This window comes from Alligator sinensis, unplaced genomic scaffold (assembly GCF_000455745.1).
Source record: "Alligator sinensis unplaced genomic scaffold, ASM45574v1 scaffold647_2, whole genome shotgun sequence".
Lineage (NCBI taxonomy): Eukaryota > Metazoa > Chordata > Crocodylia > Alligatoridae > Alligator > Alligator sinensis.
In genome coordinates, this window is record NW_005841832.1 from 3,114,736 (window position 1) to 3,133,467 (window position 18,732).

General features: G+C 49.9%; 2 protein-coding genes and 1 long non-coding RNA gene across 6 annotated transcripts in view; 1 reads left to right on the forward strand and 2 right to left on the reverse strand.

The window, feature by feature from the left end:
* The window catches only part of TEAD2 (TEA domain transcription factor 2), a 13,752-nt gene extending 7,707 nt beyond the window's left edge, over window positions 1-6,045 (reverse strand). Inside the window, 3 exon segments of the mRNA XM_025196483.1 lie at window position 1; window positions 4-572; window positions 5,668-6,045. The exon segment at window position 1 is cut by the window's left edge and continues 145 nt beyond it. Of these exon segments, the coding sequence (XP_025052268.1) occupies window position 1; window positions 4-469 (467 nt within the window). The 5' untranslated portion in view covers window positions 470-572; window positions 5,668-6,045.
* On the forward strand, window positions 5,580-17,574 carry DKKL1 (dickkopf like acrosomal protein 1). 3 transcript variants are annotated; one of them, XM_025196475.1, is made up of 9 exons: window positions 5,580-5,646; window positions 7,463-7,503; window positions 8,936-9,102; window positions 9,659-9,796; window positions 10,160-10,252; window positions 14,562-14,654; window positions 14,965-15,112; window positions 16,459-16,612; window positions 17,008-17,574. In XM_025196475.1, the coding sequence occupies exons 3-9, from the start codon at window positions 8,953-8,955 to the stop codon at window positions 17,339-17,341; spliced, it is 1,110 nt and encodes a 369-aa protein (XP_025052260.1). In that variant the 5' UTR covers window positions 5,580-5,646; window positions 7,463-7,503; window positions 8,936-8,952; the 3' UTR covers window positions 17,342-17,574. The 3 variants fall into 3 exon arrangements, with proteins under 3 accessions (XP_025052260.1, XP_006014989.1, XP_025052251.1); XM_006014927.3 differs by lacking the exon at window positions 5,580-5,646 and adding an exon at window positions 6,155-6,495; XM_025196466.1 differs by lacking the exon at window positions 5,580-5,646 and adding an exon at window positions 6,839-6,930.
* Window positions 11,544-16,519, reverse strand: LOC102373941. 2 transcript variants are annotated; one of them, XR_003092562.1, is made up of 4 exons: window positions 16,397-16,519; window positions 16,016-16,084; window positions 15,272-15,373; window positions 11,544-12,594 (listed from the first exon to the last, which is right to left on the reverse strand). It is a non-coding gene; the product is annotated as an uncharacterized LOC102373941 (long non-coding RNA). The 2 variants fall into 2 exon arrangements; XR_003092563.1 differs by lacking the exon at window positions 11,544-12,594 and having other exon boundaries at window positions 15,124-15,373.
* Window positions 17,575-18,732: the final 1,158 nt, after the last annotated feature.

Genomic DNA, 18,732 nt, shown 5'->3' on the forward strand with positions numbered 1-18,732 from the left:
AAGGCAGAATGGGACCCTGGGGCCAGGCCAAGGGACTGAGAATGATGCCTCGGATTTCTGGCTTAGGATAGGCGAAGCCAGACAAGGGGTGATGAAGCATGGCACCCAAGGAGCTTGGGACTGAGGCATCTGGATAAGGTGACCAGGAGAGATAAGAAGTATGGGAGCCAGGCATCCAGGCACGGTGGTATAGTGTCCAGGCAGCATGAGACCTGAGCAGGGTGAGTGTAGGACCCAGGTGAGCTGTTACAGAACCCAAGTGTCTGGCAGGGACCTGAGCATCTGGGTAGGATGAATACAGGACCCAGGTGTCTGGCTGAGGTGGTAATGGACCCAGGTGTCTGGCACTCACCGTACATCTTGCCCTCATCAGACAGAATAATCTTGCGCCGCCCACAGGGGGGATACACAGCCAGTGCTTCCTGGAAGCTCTGCTCAATGTCGGGGCTCCAGACGCCCTCAGCCTCATTCTCCATTGCCTTTTCAGGAGGCTCCCCTGTCCCGCTGGGGGGGCTGTCCCCCTCACCCCACCTGCCTGGCTCAATGGTGGTGGCTAGAGGGACCAGCAGGTCCTGCAAGGGAAAAGAGGGAAAAAGTTGGGGGAGTCCCAGGTAGACATAGATGGTCCCACACCCATTCTCCACCATTGCCCCAGAGGCCTTTGATCCTCAAAGTGCACCCCACATACATAAGACCCCTTGAGAATCCCCATGGCTCTGTATGGAAGTCTCCTCTGCCCAAACATCTGATCCCACTCCCCCAGTGATAAAGATCCTCCCCTGTCCCCAAGGTCACTACCCATCATGACCCACAGACTCTGTCCCCTTTCTCCCAGGCAACACAGAAGCCTAGATTGGGCACCTGGGTTCTCCTGAGACCTGGAATCAGATCAGGCAGGATTCTGTAAGCCCAGACTCCTGGATTCTCGCTCACTCTGGGAGGGCAGCGGGGTCTAGGGGATTAGTGGAGGAGGTGATTGGGAATCTGAATGTCTGGGATGCATCCCTTGCTCTAGCTGGGAGCCCTCTCTACCTAACAGGGGGCAGATTCCGTCTCCCAATGGCTCTGTGCCCCCTTGTGCCATCATTTCTGCTCTGCTCATCTTGGCCCTGAGAGCAGCTGCTGGGATGGGAGTACTGGGAGAGAGGTTGGTTTGGGCATATGGAAACAATGAGCCTCCTCCAAAAGGATACTCTTCTCTCCTCACTGCAGCACAATGTGCGCCCCACCCCTTTAAATGGAATAGAGTGGATTTCCCAGTACTGTGAGAAGGAACTGATAGAGCTGGGATAATCCCAAGGCTGCAGAGCAGGGTGCTTTGGGTCAGGAGAGAGGGGCAGAGCAAGGGAAAGTGCAGGGCTGGGCTGACAGGGGGCTGTGAGGCAGGAATGGGGGACACTTTCAGAGCTAGGGGGAGACCAAGGCTAGATTGGCATGGCCTGTGGGATGGGAGTGATAGGGAGATCAACAGGGATGAGTTGGGGAGCTAGGATACACCAGGTCTAAGAGGGACAGATTCTGAATCTGAACAGACTCTGAGTGTACAAAGGAGCATGAGAGATTGGCAGACACATAGTGGGCATGTATCGAGAGAGGGTGTGTTCAGGAGTGTGCAATAGTAGGCATGTGCATAGTTTATGTGTGCACAGGTGATGTGCAAGAGGCAGTTAGGTGGGTGCAGTGTGTACAAAAAGGCGATTCCATGCACATGAGGCTGCACACAAGGGCATGGAGGTCTGTGTGCGCACAATGAACTTCCTTGTGTGTGTACAGCAAGTGTGCACAAAGTGGATGTTCAAGGGAGAGAGAACAGGGGGGAGCATCTGTGTGTGCAGATATGTATGGTGAGCACATGCAAAGGAGTAGATGGGGATGTGTGTGCCTGAGCATGTCACAGTCTGCCTGTGTGTGCATGGTGTGGGCACAGATGCATACAGATGTGCATGTGTGTGAGGTGAGTGTACAGAGAGGTATGAGTGCACAGAAGTACACATGGATGTGTGGATGTGCATGGGGAGATGCAGAGAAACATGACAATGACCTCCTAAAACAGCTCCTGATGTGTGGGTCCCAACCCCCTGAGGTTGTGTCCACATTCTTATTCCAGCACCTTCCAGCCCCTCTGTTCAGCGATCCTCTTTCCTCCAGCTCAGGGGTCTGGGTCAGAGGGACAGATCCCTCCCCCTTTCGCCTGTGGTTTTCCTGGAACCTCCCCCCCACAAGGGAGCACCTGCAGACAAAGGGAACAGTTCTCTTTGCCTCCAGCAGTTAGCTCCAAAAGGCTCTTTTTTTCTGCAGAGGAAGTTTAGAAAAGCTTCCCCTGGACACCAGACATGGGGCTGAAATTTCAAGACCTCCCCCAGCCCTTTTCAATCACAGATGCCAGAGAAAAAAACTTTCCCAGAGCAAGGAAACATCTCTAGAAGCTAACAACAGCACAGATCTCCAAGTTCCTGGAAAGCTAGAGGAAATATTAAAAGCAGGAGCATGCCATTTTGAAAGCATTCATTTTCCTGAAGGGTTCCCTTTTAGATCAGGAGTTTGCCACTAGTTCCACGTAATTTTAACATCAAGCAGGTTTTAGATTCTTTCTGCCCATAAATGAGGTATGTGTGTGTGTTATAATTTCCTTCTACAATTAGCTCTGTGATTTCCAGACCCAGGATTAATTTGAAGCCTGCAGGAAAAGGAAAAAGGGAACTGTGTTTTGCCAGAAGGTAAATGAGATTCCAGAAAGGCTGGTTGCAAAGGAAACCACATAATCAACCCAGTTTTCCAAGATAAACTTCCCACCATCAGAGAATACTGGCTTGGATTAAATTTAAAGGACCTTCCAGAGGTTAGGGGAAGGGGGAAAAATAAACCAATCACTGAAATTTCCACAAGGTTTGTTGCAAACTAAGCCACAAAATAACACGGTTTTCCAAAGCCATCTGTGCAGGGAAGGCTTGAAACAAATCTGTTTTGCCAAAGTGAATCTGCAAATTTTCAAACAAAATGTCAGGGAAAAGGCTGCCCAATGCAGCGTGCCAGAGGGCAGGTTACAAGACCGCAAAATCCAACCCATTTCCAAACATGCAAAAACTTTCCAAATAAAAAAAAGACACAGAACATTTCCCTCCCTCCCTTCCCCTTCTGCACACAAAGTAATTAACAATCCCAAATCTTGTTGCAGAGGGAAAAAAAACCCCTACAAAATCAACCTTGCTCTCCCAACTTGAAAGATTCAAAGCACATTTTGCAGAATTCAGAGAAAACCCCTGACTAGACAAAAATCCACTTCATTTTTTGACTGAGTAAAATTTCTGCCACTTGGAAAAGCCATGCTGGGATGTAAAACTTCAGCCTTAAATCCAAAGTAATTTATTCAGGAGCAGCACACACAATAAAACCTTGACACAATGAAAGGATCAAACTCAAAGTTCAGGGCATAGTACCTGTCTTGCTCAAAGCTTGTAAAGGGTGATCCATCACCCTAGGGGGTAAGCAGAGGATTGGATGAATCTAAAATCAAGGCCTTTGGGGAGCTGAATTAAAATTCTAGCTGCCATGATTCATATAACTCCTATGCAACACTGTGGGGACTGAACCCCAGGTGAGGTACAACTGGTAAATCAACTTGTGATCGTTGGGTAACTGAAATTTCAATCTACCCTATGCTCCACATGCACAAACATTCACATATCACACACACATGTTCACACATTTGCTCACACATGTACACACAAAACCAAGTACACACATTCACTCATACACAACAATGCTTGTACACACACACACATACATGCACACCTAAGTTTTGGCTGAGATCAGCAGTTTCAAACACACATCACTGGAAAGTTAAAGGGGTCCTAGCACCTCCTTGTGAAGCTACAATCGTAAAGTTTGCCAGAGAAACCCTGTCTCTGTACAACCAAAACTGCTTGATCCCAGACTCGAAAACAATCAGAAAAAGTATCACCTCATACAGGTGTGGTGGGAGAAACCTCCCTAAGGTTCATTGTCTAGCTGTAATTTGATTGACAGACAATGCGGGTAAAGACAGACAGCTGTTTATTTGCTCGAGCAAAGACCATAAAGCCAGCAAAAGGCAAAATAGCCCCCCCTCAAGGGTGAGGTGATCTTTTATACTTATTACAACAAGGCAAGACTTCATGGTTAACAAAAAAAGCAATACTTGGGCGGTGCTTTTCAAATCTTTGTAACAGCATATTTCTATTAAGCTGAACTAGCACTTTTTTAAAAGCTAAAAGTTAAGTAACAGTAACATTATAATATGTTAGCAAAACCTTACACAGTAGTAGATACTTCTCAAGGACACAACCACTGCACCCAGAACAATGGTTTCCCTGTCTTATCTTACTTCTTCCTGTAGCTGATTTTTTAGCACACAGACACAGATCCACTTTTTAACTCAGAAAATGCTTAATACAGTTAAAATGATTACTTGACACAAGCAAAGGCTTAGCTATCAATCTGTCTTGTGGTCAGCTGCATTGCTAGGCCACAGGTCATGCCTTGTATTCAGCTGTAAAGCTAATACTTCTTAATAATCTAAATTATTGTAAACCTAACAGTATGCTTATCAGAAAACTATTCTATTTCAGGGTAATAACAAACCTGCGCACTACACAGTGCCGGACACGGGCATGGGCATGGGAAACCTGGACAGAAAGGGGGCCCGAAAATGGTAACTTTAAAATTATTATAATCATTATCTCTGGCAAAGGAGGCCCCAATACGAAACATTCGACCACGGCCGCCAGGAGTCTAAGTATGGTGCTGCTCTCATAGAAGATCCTTATTGAAGATTTTTTTTTATTATTAAGACAAGTGATTTCTGTTCCATTCTGAATTCCTAGGAAGGGAAATCTGAGATTTTTAACCTCTTCAATCAGCAGAGAGAAGGGTCTACTCATTAATCATTTCTGGGGGAGAAAGTTTAAAAGGACTGGACATAGAAGGAGAGAAAAATGCTCCATTTGGAGCGAGGCGGGGATGGGGAGAGGTCAGTGTGGAAAGAAATTTGGAAAGAAGGGCCACACAGTGAAAAAAAGAAAAAAAGAGAAAGCAGTAACTATACAATGTTTGCAACAGACACACACAATTGGCAGTGTAAATAATTTTCACACATACAGCAGAAGCGTGGCCAGCTCACACCCACCCTGCTTTGTAATGCACACAAAAATAGCCTCTGAACACACAAGGGGAGTGCAACAAACTTTCACACAGGCCTTGCAAGACACAAATGGACAGCTGGAGTGGGACACACATGCACTTGGAAACCCAGGCCAAAGTGCAGGGAAGCTGTAGCACACAGCGCCTCCTGCACCACACTCAAACAGAAGCATAATGAACCTTCCCATGCCCACTACAGCACACAGCCTTTTATACACACACCACACAAGTATAAGCAACATACTCACACAGCCACATCCAGATCCACCCTGCTCCACATAAAAAACTGTTAGATTTCTCCTGATAACCTCCCCACTCCTTTATCTTTGGCCCTAAAAGAGAACCAATTTCAGCCCTCCAAGTTTTCAGGCTTACAAGGAAAGTTCTTCCTTCCACCAAGCTAGTCTCAGCTGGTGAAACTCTCCCAACAATAGGGGCTGGCGATGAAACACAAGGAAGGAAACAGCTGTAAGAGAAAAGTTTGCTTACCTTACTGTAGATTGGAGTTCGGATCTCACCGTTTTGGGATGATCTCTTTTTTTTTTTTTTTTTAAGAGGGAATTAGAAAAGGTTTTGGTCTAGATTTTGTGGGGGAAAGAACCAGGAGAAAGACCAATTCTTCTTGATCTTCAAAGTCTGGGGGAGCTCTTGTGCTTATTGATAGATGTTTGGAATCTCTTCACCCTGCTTCAGCAACAAAATTAAAATGGGGTTACATTTTTATTTCCATCTCACTGCCTCCACATCCCCACCAGAGTCCCCTCTCTTTTTCCAGGCTCTCTGGAGGAAGGGGAGGTGGGGGGCAGGGCTGTGCTAGCTCCTGATGTCAAGGGGGCAGCACTGGTCCTGGTATTTTGGAAAGGTGACAGCTTTTGGGAGGAATGCCTGGAATGGCTTAGCTCACTGAGTCAGTTTTAGGGGGGGAGGAGCTTGGGGGGCAAAGGGGTGGGGCTCCTCCCCCTCTCAAAACCTAAGTTGTGGGGAAGAGGGGAATAGCAGAGGATTTAGGGAGAGTGGTTTTGGAGGGCAGAGTGAAGGAAACAAAACCTGAAAGGATTTCATCTGGCTTTAGAAATTCTGAGTGGCACTGCTGTAAAGAAGCTCACAGGCGACCCTTGGCCATGGGTACCTCTGTGGGGAAGCTTGTAGCAGTAGGATACTGCTGAGGGGGAAGCTCACAGCACCAGCGGTTCATAGCTGGGGCACTGCTGGGGGGAAGGCTCACAGGACCTATCCCCAACTCCTATGGGGAAGCCTGCAACGTTGGAAAAGGACTGTGATGATGGGAAATGTTGACCTCAAGATATAAACCTCAGGGTAGGTTTTCCCAGGCATGTCCTCTTTTTGAGCCCTCTGATCTCTGTCTGGGCACTGGCAGTGTCAGGAAGCTGCGGGTCAGGAGTGAAGGGCACCATCATGGCCCAGGGGGGCAGGGTACTGTGGTTTGAGGGTGAGGGGCATTGGCAGGGCTGGAGTCAGTGGTTTGGGAGTGAGGAGCAGCAGCAGAGCTGGGGGGAGGGGTTGTGGCTTGGCAGTGAGGAGCAACAGAATGGGGAGGGGCCAGGCACCAGCATATCACTCCCCCCCCCCACCCCCCTCCTGCCATATTCCTCCCTGTCGTTCCCCCCGTGACAAGTGTCCTCTTTTTTGGACCCAGAAATATCATAACCCTATGAACCTGCAAACCTTGGACTCTGACAGACCACAGACACAGGAGAACAGGGTCCCCTCCTGGGCAGGGAGAAGCAACTTGTCAGTGGGAGCAGTATCAAGGGGGCAAAAATAGGCAGAAGAGGCAGAGCTGAATGCTGGAGGATTTGGGGGACTGGATGTGGCCCCCAAAGTCTACAGGGAGACCATGTGGGGACTGAGATGAACAAAGGCTGGATACATGGGTGCTCAAGGACTGGGAGTGAGGGAGCTGTAGGGTGAACAAGCTGAGTGTGAGGGATCTGGGGAAGGGTTGTGGGAACCATGGGGTGAATGGGAGCTGAGTGTGAGGGTGCTGTGGGGTGCACAGAGGCTGAGTGTTGGAGGACTCAGGGTCTGAGCATGGCTGTGGGGTATAATACCAAGGGAAAAATATGCGATGGGTAAGAGAGTCTCTTTGCCCATCAGCACCGTACCTAAACTCCTGGTGGCCCCAGGCCAATTTCTACTATCGGACCCCCTTTTGCCAGAGATAATGATAATAATTATTTTCACCATTTTTGGGCCCCCTTTCTGTCTGGGGCCTGGGTGGCTGCCCTGTTTATACATGCTTGTGTCTGGCTTTTTTGCCCAGGTACACCTGGAAACCTGGCCCAGGGGAACGTATTACCCTAGGTAAGTGCTCTTCCCCACCAATCTACTCCCCTCCCATTGAACTGGACAGGTCTCCCCCTGTTCCACCCACCAGCGACCTCCTGTGTTGAACTGTAGGTATGTGATGTTGGTCATCCCAAATCTGGAGCAGAGGGAAGGCTGCTTATAAACACCCTGCAGTTGTCTAAAAGACTCCACATCTGGGGGTGCTATGTATAAACACCTCTCACATTTCTTTGGGACCCCGGGTGTGGGGGTGCCTGTGGGAGGGGATGGCAGAAATTTCTAGATAGTTATGTCCCTTTCACAGGGAATCCAACAGCACCATCTCGTGGCACATGGCAGCACTTGCAGGACTGAGCCCCACACCCAAAAATGCAGTAGGAAGAATATTGTGTGTGCCGGGGCGAATGTCTTTTTAAAAGCATTTTAAGGAGCCAGCTGTTCCCTGTGAGCTGGTGGCTAGAGTATGAATGAGGGTCTCAGATGTATTTAGCCCCCTGTCTGTTTATAAAGGGGGGGGCACCATCTAATCCCTGTGCTCCACCCCAGAGTCAGCTACATCTTGGTGCTGGGTAAGGGTCCTTTCATAAACAGCACCCTTATGCTCCACTTCAGAGATAGTTGCATCTATGAGCTAGGCAACGAATCCATGTATTAACACCCCATGGGTGGTGTTATCACCCACCCGGCATGATGCCTACCTGCATGCCTGGGTGCTGACCCTACCCCAGCCCTGGCTCCAGCTGGTTCTGGAATGAGAACCCTGTTTGAATAACAGCTGGTGCTGAGCAGTTGCGGGTGGCTGGTCGGTGATAGAGGGGCAGATTGGAAGGGAGATGTGGGGCAGAGGGGTTTCAGAGAAGCACGAAGGCTTAGGGGTGCTCAGGGAGGAGGGGAGCTGTAGGGTACCTGGGGGTGGTAGACCTGTGGAGCAGAATTTCCTATGAGTCTCAGAGCAGGGCGGGGGGAGACTCTGGAAGTGGAAATGGGGCAATTGGGAGGAGAGGGAGAGGTGAGGACAGAGAAGAGGGGAGAGGAGCTGTAAAGGAGAAGGATCAGCTCCTGTGGGAGACACCTATGGGGACAAGGAGGGCTGTGGGGCAGAGAGCATGATGTGTTGGGTAGGGATGAGATGGAGGGAGGGCTGGATCTGGGAAGGGAGGAATGGAGGGTGGATGAAACAGTGTGGGGGGGAGTAATGGATAGTACCCGGGTGGAGAGCTGGGTGGGGGAGCGCGTGGGGATGGGCAGGCAGGTAGACCACGGAGGGGTGAAACGGGGAGGATGAGGACGAAGGACGGAGGAGGTGTGGGGGTGGAGACGGATGCAGGGCTGTGCGGCGGGGAGCTGTCGGCGGGGAGCGCAGTGCCAGCCGCACCCTCCGGGCGGGGCCAGGGCTGCATCCACCGGGCGGGCTGGCTGCCGGGACCCTGAGCGCATGTCTCTACAGATCGGCGCGGAGCGGAGATGGCGGCGCGCGGGCTGCCGGGCGCCCTGGGCGCGTTGCTCCTGTTGCTGCTGCTGGCCTGGGAGGGAGCCGGCGCCCCGGCCCTCCTCCCTCCTGCTGCCCTGCAGCGGCTCTTGGGCGACCTCAGCAGCATGATGCAGCGCAGCCGGGTAAGACCGGGCCGGGGAGGGCGATGTGTGGGGCACGCAGATGCCAGGCTGTCCTCCCGCAGGCGAGGCTGCTTGTCTCCCGCATCATTGCACTGCATCCCTACCTCCATCCCACTGTATCCTGTCTGCCTGCACTCCTCTCTGTCCATTCCCATACACAGCCCTCTCTGCCCATCCATCCATCCCACTATGTCTATTCCATTTTTCCTGTTGTGAGCCCGAGCTGCGCACATCCAGCATGCTTCCATATTAGCTGGGGAACTGGACCTGTGTGTTTGTGTGTGCATGCTAACATGTTCCACTGTGTGTGCCACTGTGTACCTGCCTGTTTTCTGATTTCTTTTCCCAGCTCAGGAACTGGGGGCTCATGGCTTAGCGTGAGGTTTGGAGGAGCAAGACAGGAGGGGGTACTGGGGGTGGGAGACAGGACTCCTGGCTTCTGTCCCAGGTCGGGTGGGGGAGTGGGGTCTGATGGGTTGTGTGGGGACGGGCTGGTGGCATGTAGAAAGAGCAGTGACTCGCAGAAAGAGTTTGGGCCACACGCATGCTGTTGCAGGAGGAGATGGGGCAGATGGAGGAGGGCTTTGAGACCCATGTGGATTTCAGCAAGCTGCCCCCAAACTACCATGACGAAGAGAAAGAGGAGCGCAGGGTGGGCAATGCCACGGTGTACAGCCATCGGGAGATCAACAAGGTGAGCTCTGAGTCGGGACAAGGGGATGATGCATGGGCTCCCCTACCCATGGATTGGGGCCCTGCACTGGGGGCTGACTTTGCTCCTCAAAGCTTGTAGAGGTCAAATCAGGCGTGTGGCTTGGGCACCCTGCACTGGGGTAACTGTCCCCCAGGACCCATGGGGAGCAGATCAGTGACATGATTGGGGCTATCTTCTCCTCAAGGCCCACAGGGGGCAATCTGGGGATGTGGCTGGGGCTGTGCCTGGGGGTAGATCAGGAGTGTGCCAGGGTGCCTTGTGCTGTGGCTGTTCCCTGTTTACATGTAGGAGCCTTCCCTGGACCTGATCCTTGTGCTTAAGAAACTCCTCTGTCCCTTGCAGGTAACAGACAACCAGACAGGAGAGACAGTCTTTTCAGAGAAGACGGTGACTTCCATTGAGCAGGGAGACCGGCACCTGCTGGAGAACTGGAAGGTCAGTGCAGAGGGACCAGGAGTCATGCCTAACCAGGTGTGGGAGAGGAGTGAGGTCTAGTGAGTTAGAGCAGGGGCCTGGGAGCCAGAACACCTGGGTTGTATCTCAGCTCTGAGAGGAAAGTAGGGTCTGGCTGTGGGGGGAGCAGGGGAAGAGAAGGAAGGGACTGGGAGCCTGGGTGACTGGGTTCTAGCCCAGCTGTGTGTTGTATCTCTGCTCTTAGGATGGGAAGGGGGAGGAATCCCTCTCTTTGTCCCCCCACTTCCCCGTGCCTCAGTTTCCCCTTCTGTACACGGAGCTTCTGATAACAACAATTAGCTTGATTCCTTCAGCTCCTGCATCAATATTCAGGATCGTAGCAAATACTCTCAGTGACAACCTCTTTCAGCCTCCCAGCCCAAAACTCTGTTCCAAAGGCCTGGTTGGCTGGATGCCTGGATCCCAGGGAAGGCTAGGCAGGCTGGCTTGTTTCTCTGGCAAATGGAAAGAGGCTTCATCCCCTGTCTGCTTGTAAGATGACCCCCCTCTGTTTACCCAGAGATAAGGCTGCCTGGAAGCTCTGTCCCTACCAGACCAAGCCTGGCAACAGCAGGAGAAGCCTAGTTAGAAGTATTACCGAGTCTGGCAGCACCAGGAAACAAGGGCAGAAATGGAGCATTAGTCAATACTGTTGCTGTGCAGGGAGGGAGAGAGATGGTTCCGTGGTGGGGATGGATAGAGGGGTATGGACAGCAACTGAAGCTGGAGCTGGGATAGAACCCAGCTGTCCTGGCTCTCAGCCCTGCCCAGCACCAGACCCCTCTCCTCTCAGAGATGGGACAGAAGCCAGGAATTTTGCCTCCTTCCCCCTGCCGCTCTAGTCCTTCTTGGCCCAATGCATGGGTTATCCAGTCCCCATTTCTCTGTGTTTCTTCCAGGACAGACAGACAAAGCATAGTGAGGAGAGAGCAGGCAGAGAGGCAGACATACAGCCTGCTGCGGCAAGACACTTGCCACTGATTGTCCACCCCAGACTGACTTTCCTGATCATCCGCTTACCACACAAAGTCAGGCTCACCAAGAAGGCCATCAAGAAGTCAGGCAACTCAGCCCTTAGCAACAGGAGGCACAGACTCTTAGCTATCCGGGATGGGCTGAAGGAAGCCCCCCATCCTGAGAAAAAAGCCCCCTCTGTGATTGTGACTCAACAGAGTCACGAAGTCATGCACCGCAGGCTGCATTTTTGGTTTCTTTTCAGGAAACTCCAGTGAAAAGTTGGGGGAAGTATCACATAGGCAATAAAGGAGTACGAAACTCTTCCATGAAGTTAGATCCCTGTGTGTTTAAAACCTCAGAGTTGCAGGTTCTTTCTTGTACAATAAAAGTTATTCCAGGGTAGCAGATAAAACATGATGAATTAGGGCTATTAGGTGAAAATGTGAAGCTTAAAGCAATGGTAGCAGTTGATTTGAAGGTAGGGAGGTGCTGGATGGGTGAGAGCATCAGTTGCAGCCTTGGTCCCTGCTGCGACAGGTGCTGTCCAAACATAGGACAAAAAGGCTGTCCCTGCTCTAAGGAGTTTACAAGGGTCAATCTACTCAGATTCCTGTGGTAGAGTTTCACAGAGTAATGGTTTAGGATCCTAAGGTGGGGTAGGGAGCAGGAGGAGGGGTCTCTGTTCTGTTGTTTGCAGGTCTGCAGCCTATATCGCATGCCCTCCTCTTTGTTTCCTCTCTGCAATGTGTAGTCCTGTCTGTTCTCACTCTCTTTACCCAAGAGATTTCCCAGGCCCTCTCTTTCCCCACCCACCACGACCCCCTTAGAAATGGGGTGATCAGACGCAAACTCCGACTAGATCCCTAGCTGTAGCTAGTCATCTTAAAACTGCATGAAACAGCTGCTTTGCCCCACCCCAGAGGTGGCTGCATCTCAGCTCTGGGTGATGGGTCCCTGTACAAACACCCCCTTGAACCCTGCTCCAGGGGCAGATGTATTTCAGCACTGAGCCAGGGATCCTGCATAACTGCCCTGCAGATTTTACAAGACTATTACCACAAATGCACCAAATGTTGGTTCTGTCCTGGGTCTCAGATTATTTTAACAAAACACTGGGTTCCTCTGGTGTTTGGCATCTTAGCACAAGGCAAGGCCCATGGATGTGACAAGTTGATTCAGTTGCTTGGCAAGCATGATGCCACCATTATAATATTTCCAGTAACAGACATCAGGCAGCTGCTGGGTTGAATGGGTTGGTGGTTGGTCAGCCGATCCTATGTGAATGTACAACTCTGGTGCCTGGTCATCTGATAACCGCACCCTCTTCAGATCTGCTCAACAGTGCAGAAGATTCCCTGTCATCCTGGCTGCCAAACAGAATATTGCTATTATGGTGTGTGTGATAGTAGAGGTCAGAAGCCCTAACCCAAAAATCAAAGCTGCTCCAGAGTGTCAGGTGCAACTGAGATTGGGGCCCCCATTATGCAAGGCAGAACACGGACCTCCTTGAAAGAAATTGGAACCTCCATTGTGCTGGGTGCAGAGACCCTGGCCTTGGTCCCCTGGTGCTGTACAGACCCTGACTGAGAATGGGGACGACTTTGTTCCAGACACTGCAGAGATGCTAATTGAGATCAGGGCCCCTGTTGTTCCAAGCGCTGTACAGACCCCAACCAAGATTGGGGCTCCCCATCATATTGGGCCCTGCACACATCTCAAGCAAGACTGGGGTCTTCATTGTGCTGGGCACTGCACAGAGTCCAACCAAGACTTGGGATTTCACCATACCAGGTGCTGTGAGCACCTGACTGAAATCATGGCTTCCATTGTAAGGGCACTATAGACACACAGTGAGATATCCTTGGCCCAAAGAGCTCCCAGGCTAACTAGACAAGGCAGACATATTATCCTGGTTGGGCAGACTCAAAGATTTTAAGGCCAGAACAGATCAGTGGGTTCTTCTGGTCTTACCTCCCACATATCACAGACAGCTTTACCTATTGACCCTGCAGGACATGGGGTCTTGATTAAAAGGTTGGCGGGTGCAACCCAGGCACTTTGCAGGAACTGAGAATGGAAATGACTCATCCAAGGCTATGCCAGAGTTTGCGGTGGAGTACCTGGGGAAGAACTCTGACCTCCTGAGTCTTTGGAGTGGGACTCCTGCTGATACCTGTGGGGTGCACTCTGTTCAGAGGCTCATCGCAATGGAGGCAAATATGCATTTCAGAACAGGTGGACAGACTGATATTTTTAAGCAATTAAATAAATCTAGTCTAACCTCCATGGCAGAGGGCAGACAATTTCACTGTTATCCCTGGACCAAGCCTAATAAACTTGCATCAGACTGGTGGTTCTCCAACTTATTTGAGCTGCAGAGACATTCTTTTATGTTTGTTATACTGCAGTGTTACCCCAGTTATTCTACAGCCCATATATAAAATAACAGCGTCACATTACAACAGCTCTGTTAATTCTCCAATGCCTAAGAGATGTTGCAGAGCTGTTCTTTATTTTTCCTCCTATTCTTTTCCTCCATTCACATTCCTCTTATCCCTTCTGCCTAAAGATTCCTTCCTCATGTCCTCATGTAGAAACACACTACATATCCCCAGGGGTTCAATTTGAAAAATACTGTATTGAACTAAAGCATATCTTCCAGAAAAGGCATTGGGTCTAGATGCAATGCCATTAAGAAGTGGAAGACTCACTGCTTTCCTCAAGGGTCTGCTAATAAATCACCCTCACTTTGAATTTGTTTTTGCCTAGTCTTAGTTTAACTTGTCTGGTTTTACTACTAGTCACTAAGTCTTGTTATGAAACGGATGAAAGAACCTTTAGGGCCTGGTGTTTTTTCCCTGTGATGGTACTGATGGACCATTAAATAGTCACCTTATCATTTTTTTGATAAGCTGAATAGATTTTGCTCCTGGAGTTTCTGGCTTTAAGGCATTTTCTTTTAGTTCTCAAATCTATTTTGTAGCTCATCACAGTGCACACGCTGATTTTTTCTGATGTCTTTTAAAAAAGGAGTCCTCTTCACTTGCCAAAGGGAGGCAGTATTGCAGTGTCAGTCTCTCCAGTCCTGTATAACAACAAAAAATCCCACCCTTCCTTCCCTGTTGCTCCCAGGATTGTGTTTGCTCTTTGTGATAGGCAGCCAGTTTTCTAGCAGCAGTGAAGAATGGAGAGTGGGATCCTTAGAGCATGGGACAGTTTAGGTGGGATTTTGCCCTCCACCCTGGCTTTGAGGGTGATGCACATAGCAGAGTAGGTGGATAAGGAAAGGCATGGTCTCCTTTTCATAGCAGCTTTGAGGCTCTGTTCTCTCTAGGGGTGCATGGGTGATGATGATTGCCGAAAGGACCAATTCTGCTCCTCTTCCTTCGTTGTCAGCCAGTGCCAAGAGTGCAAAGCTAAGGACACTGTGAGTATGGGCAATGGCTCAAGGCATCTTCAATGGTAGAGATGGGCTGGTTCAGGGGATGAGGCACCAACCCATATCCAGCCCCATAGCACAGGAGGGGGCTGGCTCAGGAAGATTGGGCAGGGGCCTTTTCCATCCAGTGGGTACTAGCCCTGATCTGGCTGGCTGAGGGAGTGAGGTATGGGCTGAGGGGCCTTTCCTTTTTATAGGGTGCCAGCCCCAATCCAGCCCCAGGGTAGGGAACTAGCTGGGTCCTGGAGATGGAGGTGAGGAATGGGGTACTGCTCTCCTCACTTGGTTTCTGCCCTAGGTGTGCCAGCGGGATGGAGAGTGCTGCTTGGGATACCTTTGTGTCTGGGGGAAGTGCACAGCTGGTGTGAGTCGTGGTGAGGGCGGGACCAGATGTGACCCACTGCAAGACGAATGTGCCCCAGGCCTCTGCTGCATCAGCTATGCCTGTGAGATGGCTTTCTGACTTTCAACCCAGCCAGCTCCCACCAGGAGCTGGGAGATCCTAGGATACCCATCTCAGACAGCCTTTGTCAGTAGGCCAGGGTGGGCAAGAGCAGGCCAAAGCATAAAGGAATGCCAGAGGCCTCAGAGTATGCACAGCTCACCTAGAAGATGTTACGTCTTCCCAGTCCAGTGCCAATCTCTCTCCATCTGCCCACCTCACGCATGTTTTTCTCCTCGCTGCTCTTTGAGACACCATCCTTTTCCTGTGGCGTGAAAAAATAGCTTTTCTCATTCTCCCTGGCCTCAGGGGCATTGGTATGGAAAGACATCAAATCTATCTCAATTTCTGCTTTGTTGCAGGCTGGCACAGCTTATGTGACACACAGAAACTACCCTGGCATAGGGGAAGGTGTGAACTGAAAGCAATTAGCTGTTCCTTCATGGGATTGCCCTTTTCTAGTTTAGTTTCATCCACTTCCAAAGTGGATTAAACTCATTCAGAAAAAGGCACTTTTATTCCATCATAAGAGAGGCATTTAAATGTAGAGAAGAACACGGAAACCTTTGTGATTTGGCATTACAACAACATGGGTGTTAATGAACTCTGAGGGTCTTGGCAATGGCATGGGCCAGGGAAGGAGCTAGATGGATCCAATTTTGGCATAGATAGTGAGATTTATTTTTTTCTCTGTGTGACCTGGAGAATGTGAACTAGAGGGGTTAATTTCTACTTCCTGTTCTAAATCGCTGTCAGTGACTTCTTACAGCTGCCAGCTGAATTGCTCCATGTTACATAAGGGAACCTGCTCCAGGGGTTAGGGAGCTAACCCAGAATTTAGGAGACCTGGGTTATAAGTCTTTTCTCCACCACAGATTGCTTGTGTGATCTTGGGCAAGTCACTCACCTTGTCTGTGCCTCAATTTCCCCTCTGTTGGGAGAGGGGGAGATAGTAGAGGCCTTCCTCCTAGAGGTGCTGGGAAGAGAAATACATTCAAGATTGTGAAGTGTTCAGGTTCCACAGTGACAGGGGACATGTAAAAATGGCTAGCTCTTATATAGTGCTTTTCAAAATAGTTGTTTTCCCCATTTTTTAAAGTGGGAAGAAAGGGAACTTGCCCCAGCACAGAGCCAAACTTCAGTTGCCTGAAACCTGGCTTTCTAGATACTGTGCACAGATTCACATATAGCACTGAAGAAACAGCCCAACCAGGTAGTCTGTAGCATATCTGGGGTTTGAACCCAGGTATTCAGAGTCCCTGAATAACACCCCAGCTATACAACTCACCTTGCTTCTCCAAGGATCTCCTGAATTTTTCACTCTCTCCTCTTGCTTTCTCTGTTTTGCAGTTTTCCCATTTCCAATCTGTGCCCCCTACCTGACAGAGGGAGAAGTATGTCAGAGCCTGGATGGGACCCTCTTGAGTCTGATGGCCTGGGAAGGCCTGGGGAGGTCTGGCCAATACTGTCCTTGTGCCCAGGAATTGATGTGCAGGAGCAATGGGTAAGAAGGACTTGGTGGTCGTGTCAGTCAAATCATGAGGAACACCCAAGTCTTCCTGAGTAACAGCTCTAGCACATGAGAGACAAGCAAGTCCTGGTAATGTTGCAGCTCTGGTTGTCTGGGGTTATAGTATCCAGGGGCTGCCAGGCAGTTATTTTTCCCTAGCCCTATGGCAATTTGAGCAATCTATATCAGTGCTGGGTTCAGATTGCTACCCCACTATCTCCCATCCCAGTTATCTGACTGACCTGCCATTAACCATTGCTCAGGAGTACCCAGTGAGTGGCTGGAGTCTGCTGGGAGGCACTCCTGCCAAGTAGGGAAGGAGGGAGTATTCTAAGTGATCTGGGAAGTGGCAACTAGTCACTCTTGCCACCATATTTTTTTCCTTCTAGATTTGGGATGACCTCTACATGCCAGAGGCCTGAAGGCAATGAGGATTTTGGCCGCCTGGGCCAGCAGCTGTCTTTCTTCCAGCCGAGCATGGTACGCAGGGATGAGGAGGTTGCCTACTATGACACCAATGCTCTGCCATGGCAGCTGCAAGATGCCCAAATGGTGGTGGATACTGGCCATATAAAAAAGCCAAGAGAAGAACTGACAGATGACTATGAAGGAGAGAACCTACTACTGGACAAAGACACAAACAATCCTGACCAGTTGAATTTCCAGGAGCTCAAGCAACTGGCCAATCAAATGGGGCAGTATTTTGGGCCTGGATTTTACTGAGAACTCATGCTAACTGAGTTGCTTGACAGTCACACCCTTTAATTATTTATGTGTCTCACCCTTCCCTTCTTCTCTTTTCCTCAGACCCTTCCCCGATCACAATTTTCCACCCAGAACCATAGCTTTTCAAGCTGATTACCTCAACAATGCCAGATTTCCCACCGCTTCACAGCAAACTAACTTTGTCTCTTGAATTGAGGTGTTTTATAGAAATTAAATATACTGCATAGTCATGTTATTCCCTCAGTGGTTGCTTTTCAATTCACACAGTGACTGTGGCTTTATTCCTTTGGGGGTGGAGAAGGGCCAAATTCTCTTCAACACAATAATCCAGATAACATCCAGGAGCTTTATAAAGAATCTATAGGCCACTCTAGTGGACCTAATTCTTTCTAGGACTTACAATAATATTGTTTATATTAGTAGCCAGCTGTGACACAGGGGTGACAGGGCTTGGGAGTGTATAGGAGAGAAAATTGTGTATTTGTCAGAAACAAGGAATGGCGTATGCCTTGCAAAAGAGGTATCGGGATCTGCTAGTCCTGCTACCTTGTAGAAGATCTGTGGGCAACGCCTTCTTTCAGGAATACCAGTTCTGTCACATGTGAAATAGTAGTTGGATTCATTATGCTACCATCACCTGTTCATATCCATGAGCTATGCAGGGTTGTACTCATTTAGCGCTGAAATTAGCATCCTCCTAAAAAATGCTAAGGCGCTGCAGAAAGTGGCGTAGGTGGTGCCTTTTCTTCTTAGTCATGACAAATCCAGTGCTCCAAAGAGGCACTAAATCAGTGGTGCTCAACCTCTGGTCTGCTAGTCAAATCTAGCCTGCAGAGCTGGCATTTGGCTCTGGGGTCTCCCATGGGTCCAGAAATTTGGCAGCAGGGGAGTGGTGGCAGCTTTAATTGTCATAGCTCAGGAAGCCAGCAGGAGGGGCCAGGCCCTGGCCAGAACTGATGCATGGGGCTGGGCTGGTGTGCTGAATCACACCCGTAGACTGACCCCTTGCTGGATCTAGACCACAGACAGACCCAGATGATGGGATCTGACCCACAGAGCTGTGCCACTCATCCAGACCACAACGCTGGAAGGTTGAGCACTAGGGCTGCGCGAGGCTTCGGACTGTGCTTCTGATCCAGAGAAGTTTTGGACGCTTTGGTGTCTGAAGCAGCATGTCCGGATCAAAGTGCTGGCTTTGTTAGGCTTTCTGAAGCAGTTTGGAGCTTCCGAAGCGCTTCAGAGCCACTTTGGAGATCTGGCCATAGCATATAATGGGGAATCAATGAAATAGCTATAACGTTGTTGTTTTTTGTCTGATTTGGATGAAATGTGCAGGGGTGGGAGCCTCTGCTGAGAGCATGAAGCCTGCCAAGTTTCAAGAAGAGCGG

Bases quoted from the DNA above. Each gene is read 5' to 3' on its own strand.
- DKKL1 (XM_025196466.1), top strand. From the start codon at position 6,851: ATGAACCTGCAAACCTTGGACTCTGACAGACCACAGACACAGGAGAAC. The intron at 7,504-8,935 runs GTAAGTGCTCTT...ATGTCTCTACAG, and splicing joins AGGGGAACGTATTACCCTAG to ATCGGCGCGGAGCGGAGATG. The intron at 9,103-9,658 runs GTAAGACCGGGC...ATGCTGTTGCAG, and splicing joins GCATGATGCAGCGCAGCCGG to GAGGAGATGGGGCAGATGGA.